Consider the following 9,845-nt stretch of genomic DNA (forward strand, 5'->3'; position numbering starts at 1 on the left):
CTTGAAAGCAAAATTGGGGGTTGGTTGTTGAGAATGGGTGGGCTGAAATTGTGAGAGCAGCAAAACAGGGTACAAGTAAAAGTAGGGACTTTGAGTGATGATGGTTTGATTGCAAATTTTGTACTAATACTAGTGGCTCTTTTATATGGTGATAACGAGATTCACGTGTTTGTTTTGTGTACAAAATTAACATGGGGACCTTAGCCGAAAGAAATTAACATGTGTTTGTTAAACATGAATAGAATGGGTCTGTGATATCTCGTACTCCTATAATAGGGAATAGGGATAGGGATAGGGATTTAAAAGGTTTAATACTTCATTGACTTCTGATAATTTTGAATCGTTAGACCCCTACAGCCCATTTCAACCAGTTACTTATACTGACTACAAAATGTGATTAATAAGATGGAACAGTAAATACAAAGGAAAGATAAGGCGAAACTATATTTTGATAAAGAGCGGCACAACACAAATATTAACAAAAAACTTGGGCAAACGCCCATAATGCAAGGATGTCAAATATTAAGTTCCGCATACATCCTATAATAACATGTTAATATTTCTCTTTTAAATGAAGGATTGGTAACTCACATATTCTTCTTACCGTTAGAATGAGACACACTTTCATCAATAGAGCGTAGTTGATTTCTAAGATTTTGATTCTCTGCTTGCAAACGGTCATATTCAAGAAGAAAGCCTTCTGATTGATTTTTAAGGGCAACAAAATTGGCTTCTGCAGATTTAATCTCTTTCTCCTTTGCTGCGTGTTCAGATTCCAGATTTTTAATGTGTGCTTTCAATTTAGTCATTTCATCATTCAGAACTTTAACCTCGTCTGCACCTTTGTTCTTGGTTTCTTCAGCTTCTCGGTTTTGTTTCTTTGCAGTTTCCATGGTCTTTCTAAGTATGCGAAGCTCTCTTATGTAATGATGTAGTCTGTCTATCATCAGTGACAGGAAAAGCGAGAATCCTGCAATATTTAGATCGAATAAAACAAAATTATGCAAAACCACTTAAAGCCTCTATATTATACTCATCTTAAAAAGCACATCGAACAGCATGGATAATAAATAATATGATGGTCAAAACCCATTAACTGTGGAATGCACGGCATATCCAAATAGTTCATATCATACATGGCTATGTTTACATACGTTGAAGAAAAAAGCATTCAACGCCATTTATGGCTGATATGTCCCCAACATTTTTAACGCAAATCTATCATCTACTTAAATCTAAACATGCATATAACAGGGATACACTTTAGAAATATAAGATTGCAGACTAGGTATGTTAGTTCATTAAAAAGGTATCGAGGAGAAGAAATATCAGTTAGTGATGAGCAAAATATGCAAAGAATGATACCTGCTAACCCAATGATAATTTTAACTAACTACTTACAAATCAAAATGATGCATATTGTAGATCAATGTTTATTTAAAGAAGCACATTTGGATGCAAAGCACGGTTATGAATAGTACAAAATATATGAACACTTCAGGAATAAAAATTGTTCAAGATGCAACTTCACAAACCTTTCAAGTTCACAATAAATCGACCATTACTCTCCTCATTATAGTTCATGTTTCTTAAGGTAAGCAGACTAAATTTCATCAAAGCCAACACAATGGAACAAAAGTGAAACATATGCCAATATTGGGGGTGTTTGGGTATATTGCAGACCTGAATATCACAATTCTTTTTCTGGGCTATATATATATATATATATATATATACATACATATATATATATATATATATATATATATATACATATATATATATATACATATATATATATATATATATGTATATATATGTGTATATATGTGTATATATATATGTGTGTGTATATATGTGTGTGTGTATATATATATATATATATATATATATATATATATATATATATATGGATTTAATCAAGAGGGAAGCACTTTTTTGGGGGAAGTAATTTTTTTCGTTTTTCCCGAATTTTTTTTTTTCAGGCATCAAGATCACATGAAAATATGAACATTTAAAAAAAAGACACTTTGTGATGAATGTTATTATTTTGGCGGTAAAACGCTCGAAGAAAAAAATGAAAACATTCAATGCATTGAATGTTTTAATTTCGAGTTTTTTTTAAGGGGTCGGAAATTAGGGTTTAGAAATTAGGGGGTTAAAAATTAGGGTTTAGCTATTAGGGTTTAGAAATTAGGGTTTTGGGTTTAGAAATTAGGGTTTAGGGTTTAGAAATTAGGGTTTAGGGTTTAGAAATTAGGGTTTAGATTGAATATTTTAACACGAACGGTTTAGAGTTTAGGGTTTAGGGTTTTGGGTTTAGGGACTAAACCCAAAACCCTAAACCATAAACCCTAAATCGGGCTAAATTTCGAAAAAAACACTTCACACAAGATGAAAACAAAACGATGCAAATAAACTCAGAATCAAAACATTCAATGTATTGCCCTCCCGATCAAATCTACAATCCCAAACACGGAGTACATGGATAGGAGAAAAGCGAAAAACAACTTCTCACACCACCGTGAAACCTAACCAAAGCAAAAACAGGCAGCTCTAACCCCAAGAAACACTAGACCAGCCCGAACCGCCTACAAGCCACCAAACCAGCTCCCAACCTTCATGTGGATGTTCAGCCCGGAATAAACAACCATCGGCCGGAAAACATAACAAGCAGGCCGCCAGAGATACCATTGTAACACCCACAAAAGAGCAGTAACTAGAAAGCAACAAGGACGAGCCACAGCCCAACAACCACCATATATAGCACACCATATTAGACCCAAATCAGATCCCAAAGCAGCTGAGAATATTCCAGTCGAAAAAACAAACCATCGGCCAAAAAGTTGGAACTTGAGCCGCCGAAGCAAACTCTTTAAACAGGGGAGATGAACATAGAACAAGCAAGAAAAAAACTCATTACCGGGAAAAAAGCCTTACGGGATCAGCTCAAAGCCGGAAGAAAGTCAAGAAACGAGAAACACGAAAGCACACCGAATTCACCACCCAAACGAACAATGTAACCTCAGAAAGAGGAACATGACGGCGAAAGGTGAAAGAGACTCTGTAAGTTCGCCAGAAAAACGAATATGGCCGGAAAACATGAGGATAAGTGAAGAGAAAGTGAGATCAGTCACAAAGCCAGACGGAACCAAACACGATACCAAAACACGGTTTGCCATCACCGTGCTCGCCGACTGATATTCGTGGCGGTGTCCTGTGAAACAACTGATCACAGCCAGCCGGAGAAGGAAGACGGAAAAAAAACAGAGACATGAAGAGAAAAAGGAAAGGGAGAGAGTGAAAGGAGAAGAGGGAGGCCAACCGACCTCTGGCGAGCTGCCTGAAGCCAATGGCGGCGCACAAAACGAATTAGGGTTTACTTTTGGGGGTAAAATAAGTTTTGAAACGAAAGGGGTTTACTTTAATTGTAATGTTATTGGTACCCATAAATATCACAAATGATTCTCGTACTCTGTTTTTCATAATTTCGAGGCCTATCTCAAACATTATCACATAACTCTATTTCTATTATAAACGCATAACCAAGCAGTAGCTATTTAAATCATTCCTAACCATGTAACTTTAATACATCACAATAATCGCTTTGCAAACGAACATCCAATCATATACTGTAAAAAACCAAATTACCCAAAATTAGTGATTAACCAGTATATAATCATTTTATATGCCTACCTTTTGCACAATTATTACTACAATACATGTAGTTATAAAGTATAACACGATCGAAAACCCTAATTTTCAATTAAACGCAGGCCCTAATTCCATATTCAGTAACATTACACCAAACAAATTCCACACAAAAAAAAAAAAAAAAAAAATCAATAAACTAAAATCAATTACAAACAAAACCTGATTATTGAGTACGAATTTAAAGAAATTACCCATGAGAGAAGCTTCAAGCATATGGTAAGCGAGTATAATTTGATCGGTGGGATTGATGATGTCAGCAGGCCGCCTTTGAATCTCCGTTACACTGTAAACGTTATACATCATGATTACAAACACGGTAGCTCCGACGGATTTAACAATCAATGGTGCCGTGCCACGTTTCGCACGATCTAACCCTAATATTAAAAGCTTACGGAGTGGGGTTTTGAATAAAAGTAATAATATCATAATCATTTCAATGAATAAAACCGCGAAGAAAAGGTAAATCATTTTTCTTGATTTATTTTGGAATTACTGAAAATTGAAATCAAACGATTAATTGTGTTGATTGACAAAGAGAGTATGTATGTAGGTTTTTTTATTTATGGTCGTTGATAAACGGGGCATATTGTTGACTATATTTTGACTCTATTGTTTTTGATTTGATAGTGGTGTTTACTGCATGAATAACTCCATCCCTCACGACTCACACCAACTAAATAAATTAATTATTTACGGTTACAAGTAATAACACAAAATATACAAGAAGTAAATACTTTCGGTCCGTGATCAATTATGCGTAGCAACGACATTTTGGAGTACGAGCCATCAACCACTAGCCATTGACAAATTGCTAATATTGGTGTGATGGGAAGGCAGAGGCAACAACGGGTCTATTCACGGACCGTTACTAGTCCTCTAAAAGCAATATTCGGAAGTGATTGTCGGGAACTTTAAAAAAAAGCAATAATCGAGGATTAATGTACTCTTAATAAATTTAAATACTAAACTTTAAAATTATTTGTCTAAGTATAAAAAAAATCACAAACATAAACATAAAATTAACATACTTATCTAAATTGATTAATTTTGTTCAAAAACTCTTACATTATAATATAAATTCATATTAAAATAATGACAAATTTTGACTTTGATTAACGATCCACAAATTCTATTTAGAAACATTAACCGACACTGACAGATCAATTAAACTGATTTTAGAAAATCCAAATGGACAACTCTTAAAAAAGATCAATTGGGGATTAGTCAAAGAGTAATCGAGGTTTTTTGCAACACTGTTATCAGGCACATTATATATTTATATACTATACCTATATAGGGGAGAGATCAAAAGATAAACACCTTTTTTGGATAAGTTATAGTAAAATGCTTTTTTTTTTTTTTTTTTTTTTTTTTTTTTTTTTGTGTAACTTATATTAGTGTTTAAATTTTTTATTATTTAATTTTTGGGGTTAATATTTATTGTTTAGATTCAGAAAACACCCGAATTGACGGTTTGTAAGGTACATGTTGTTTCCCCCACGGACCACCGAAATCTCGCCAATGGTTCGATTTTACTCGCTTTCCGTTTTTAATAAGGTACCTCGTCCCGTTTCACTTGTCCGATGTGCTTTTGGGCCGACCTTCTTCTCCGGTTTCACTATAGGCGACCAGGCGAAGATTCCGAACGTTTTTGCTTGGGATCTGAGAGTTTTGAGTGTTTTTGGGGCTTTTGTGTGGGTTGCGGCCATCTAACAGTTCTCCGTCCCTCGCCGGCGTAGTCTGTCTTTTGTGGTTGTAGGCGGCGAGTTCCGGCGAAACTCTACAACCTTCTCGGTCGGCTTCGGGTTTGGTGGGGGTTATGGTCGTTGGGGTTGGTGACGGTGGTACGTGTTTGTGTGTGAAGCCCGGTGATACTCAGTGGTAATGATGTTGCTGGCGTCGCTGGAGGGTTGGTGGTTGCTGCTGGTGACCATAGGTGGCTGTTAGCAGTGACTGCCGGACTCTAGGTGGCTCCGGGCGGCGGATTATAGTGGTCAGCTGTGGTGGTTGTCATTGGCTGATGTTGGTGGCTACCGGCAGTAGTTAGCCGCTGTTTTGTTGGCTGCTTGGGCCCGGGAGTTTGTTATTATCCTTAGAAAATCGGCGAAGGTGGCTCAATTTCTTTACTATATGATTTTGCGTTTTAGTCTGGTCTGTTGCTGCTTGTTTGGTTCGTTCATTCCACATGTCCCGTCACCGAGTCTATTCGGGTGGACTCGGTGTTGTTGCCAACGTTGTCCTTTGTTGACTTCGAAAAATTGATGTTGGTTAGGGTTTTCTCTCGGAGTCGTATTGTATGCCCGGACGGTGATTTGTACTTACTCGATGTGCTTGTCATTTCTCTAGTTTTACTTGAAGTGGACATGGGGTTTATTGAATACGAGAGGGTTCTTTGGTTTGCAGGCCTCAGGTTAGGTGTTCTTGGGTGGTCCGGTGAACGTTTTTGGTTGAGCCGTTTACTGGCTATGACGAATGCGAGGTTGGATACGAGATCGGAGTTATATGTATGTCTGTTGAGTCCCCAAAATAATTAAGGATTTAATTATGACAAAACATCAATTATGTACACTGAAGTATTATGTGCTGCAAGCATAGGTTTATTTACGTATAAGACAACGTTTATTGCTCTGTCAAGTGTGCCAGTATGCTGCATGGCCTACCAACACAAGGTAGGTAGTATTCTTCAAGAAGCACAGGATGTGTGCCCAGCAAATTAAGAAGATCAAGTGAACCAGTATATCTGGTAGCAGCATACAACACTTAGACAAACTATGCTCCATTATAAGTATAGTGGTTTCCTGTATGTTCTACATCAATTGTACTATTCAACAGAAGTCGAAGACAAAGTTGAACAGAAAAGGACACGTGTCGGCAGCTGACAAGTGACCTTACAAGATCACGTGGGAATGCAGAAGTTTAACACATGTGCAGACAAGTGTAATTCTTTGTCAACGGCTAGGGAACACAACATTCTATTTGTTTATTCAAATAGTGGTGCAAAACCGAATTGGGGTGTTCCTGCAAATAGCTACTAAAGAGGAAAGAAGAGAGCACGCTCTCTGATGCAGTTGTCCCCACAAGTACAGACATCCTATGTACCCGTAGACAATAGATCAATTACACGGATAAAAGGACGACTATAAATAGATGATTCCACTATTGTAATATTTAGTGATGTGGCTTTTATTAAATAGAGTCCAAACGTGTAATAATTTAAAGATAACCTCTTTAGCTATATTTAGGTGTAATATGTATCAACCAACTGTTTATTCGCCATCGAACAGTTGTGATTTTTTGAGATTTATATCAATAAAAGAATAACGTTGAAAATTACCCAAGGCTCTTATTTAAGTAGTTGTTTGAATACATTTAACTGCTACTTAACTAGTATAATTAAAAGAATTGTATTCACTCCCTCTACAATACCCCTGTTGTTAATCAAGGGGCCAACAATGTCTTAGGTTTTTGATAGGTGGTGATGGTTGCTTGTAATTTCAATGTTTGTTTCAATATTGTCCGGATTGTGTAGGACGTACAATGTGAATGTCAATTAGTCTGGGTCGTTTGTAGCCTTATACTTCCAATGCAGATCGTAAGGATCTGCCCAATGTATTATCACCGATCATTTAATCACACACACACACACACACACACATATATTCCAAATAAAAGAAAAACGAAATGGGGTCCGCATCAATGCGCAACGAACCCCATCCCTCGTTATATACTATTTATGAAAACATGTATACTAAATGTGTTAAGACCATGTTTAGCGCAATGTTAGATGGCCCCGAGGACTGTGAGGTGGTGACTGTGACGTCGTCTGATGTCGCTATCGCAAAACCCAATACCACGCGAGTGGTGTATGGGGAGGTGAGATGTAGACAATCCTTCCCCTATCCGAGAATAAAAACAAGTCATTTCTCCACCCAGAGTGAAACACTCTCAAAAGTAGAGAAAGTGTCATCCCTCTCTCTATTCAACGGTTAAAGATATTGCTTCCGAGTGGACCTCCGACCAGTAAGTAGGAAATTTTTTTAAAAAAATAGTAAAATAAAATTGAAAATAAAAATTGAGACGTCATGAAAATGGTAGAATCAAATTTTCATGGGTTTTAAATCCTGTCTGGAATTCAATTTAGGCTCTAAGCGGCAGTCAAGACGCCAATAAATCGACGCTTGCTAAAGTTACCGTTTAATATAGTTTTTTTATATTCTAAAGTTACTTATTTTTTCCTTTTAAAAATGAGTTCAATTCTCATTTCTAAATCACATTTCAATTCTCATTTTTAAAGCACCATTTTCAATCCGATGACACATCTTCTTGAATCGTACGATATTAGTTTACAATACGATGAAGAAGACAAAGCTATTTTAGATTTCATGGATGAGTATTTGATTGATCAACTGGAGTGTATTCCAAGATCTCGATCATGTATAGCGCAACGTTAGATGGCCCCGAGGACGGTGAGGTGGTGACTGTGACGTCGTCTGATGTCGCTAACGTAGCGTCAACGGTGATAATTTGACAGCGTTAGTCATTTGAGCAACAGATAAGATGGGTGGCGTCAGGCTACGTGGCACATATTTTATGGTCCAAAATATATCCGTAATTCAAACGGATATATTACCGTTTAATATAGTTTTTTTATGTTCTACTGGGAAGCGCACCATGATACACGAAATGTCAGTGAATTAATCAGATTCCCAGTGGATAACCTCCGGAAAGGTAAGATATCAGCTTTTAAGCCTGATGAACCTCAATCTTTATGGTTGACTTAACGGATTAGATGATTACCTCATGATTATCGATGATATCTGGACATAATGTGTATCCTCCTAAACGCATTATTTTCTTACCAACATCTAACGATGTTAGGTACTGTGGGAGGGATTGGCTTGACCAATAGCGGGAAACCCGCACTCATTTTCCAAAAATTCAGAAAATCCGACAAAAATCGAAAAACGTGCCTAGTGTAAAAACTAGCATTATATTTTCAAAAACATAAAACGTTTTTTATAAGGTCCTGATTTCCGTAGGATCAAATTTTTCGGATACTTGGCTCTATAACTCCCAAAAATGTGTGCGTGTGTTCTCATTGTGTATATAGCATGAGTGTGATTACAATAAATGTGTGTGTTATACTTAAAGCGTGTGTTTCATATAGCGTGAGTTTGCATTTCAAATAAACGTGTGTGTTTCTTGTGTTTTGCGTTACTTGTGTGATGTGTGTACTCTATATTGTGTAAGTGTGTTTGATAGTTTTCTACTTTGTAAGAATGAATTGCTTGAGGACAAGCAAGGTTTAAGTGTGGGGTGTTTTGATATTGTTCAATTACATCATATATATATCTCGCAATATCGTGTAAAATACTCTCGAATCAAGGATAGTTAAGGCGGTTTCTACAAGTAATACACAAAGGTATGAAAAGTGTATCGGAAAGTGGTTTATAAAGAGTTTTGGTGAATTATGACCATTCTATAAGTTGTGATTTCATCATAGTTGATCCCGATACAAGTTATGGTCAAATTAGCGCTCTAAAACAATAAAACAAGGCTTCAGGTATGTTGGACGCCGTCCAAAATGATTGGGACGCCGTCCAAATGAAGGGAGATTTAGAAAAAACGAGACAGAACAATTCAGCACAACTGGACGCCGTCCAGCCCTTCATAACTGGACGCCGTTCAGAAATCTGGACGCCGTCCAGAAATCTGGACGCCGTCCAGAAGTAGGTTTCAGCCTACTTTTTGCTTTTGACCAACTTTCACCACTTTAAAAGTGTATTATTGAGAGAGATACGGATAGTGACGAAACAGAGGAGTTCCAAGACGATTTTAGGAGCAAAATTGGAGAATTTCAAGCTCTTGGAAGAGACTTAACATCCAAGAATCAAGATTCAACACCTTCTCCATTCAAGATTCATTCTCTATTAGGTTGATTTCTTGTTCTTCACAATGAATTCTACTTATCAATTGATTGTTATTTTGTTTGTTAATATGATTTTTGGCTAAACCCTATAATGTTTGTCTAGATTAATAACTGAGGTATTGGATGTAATCTTATGGATTGAATGTATTATGTGTGGTAGATTAAAGTTTGAATTAAAGAACTATGCTTATTGATGTTAAAT

At 36.6% G+C, this 9,845-nt stretch overlaps 1 protein-coding gene across 1 annotated transcript; it reads right to left on the reverse strand.

The window, feature by feature from the left end:
- Window positions 1-429: 429 nt before the first annotated feature.
- LOC139886207 (uncharacterized) lies at window positions 430-4,243 on the reverse strand. Its single transcript, XM_071869952.1, has 2 exons — window positions 3,906-4,243; window positions 430-970 (listed from the first exon to the last, which is right to left on the reverse strand). Exons 1-2 carry the CDS (start codon window positions 4,180-4,182, stop codon window positions 588-590), a joined length of 660 nt encoding a protein of 219 aa, XP_071726053.1. The 5' UTR covers window positions 4,183-4,243; the 3' UTR covers window positions 430-587.
- Window positions 4,244-9,845: the final 5,602 nt, after the last annotated feature.

This window comes from Rutidosis leptorrhynchoides, chromosome 1 (genome assembly GCF_046630445.1).
Source record: "Rutidosis leptorrhynchoides isolate AG116_Rl617_1_P2 chromosome 1, CSIRO_AGI_Rlap_v1, whole genome shotgun sequence".
Taxonomy (NCBI): Eukaryota; Viridiplantae; Streptophyta; class Magnoliopsida; order Asterales; family Asteraceae; genus Rutidosis; species Rutidosis leptorrhynchoides.

What these genes read in the sequence shown, in the direction of transcription:
- LOC139886207 (XM_071869952.1), bottom strand. Translation starts at nt 4,182, where the DNA reads ATGATTTACCTTTTCTTCGCGGTTTTATTCATTGAAATGATTATGATA. An exon ending in GCTTGAAGCTTCTCTCATGG is followed by an intron (nt 971 to 3,905) that starts GTAATTTCTTTA and finishes TAAATATTGCAG; the next exon opens with GATTCTCGCTTTTCCTGTCA.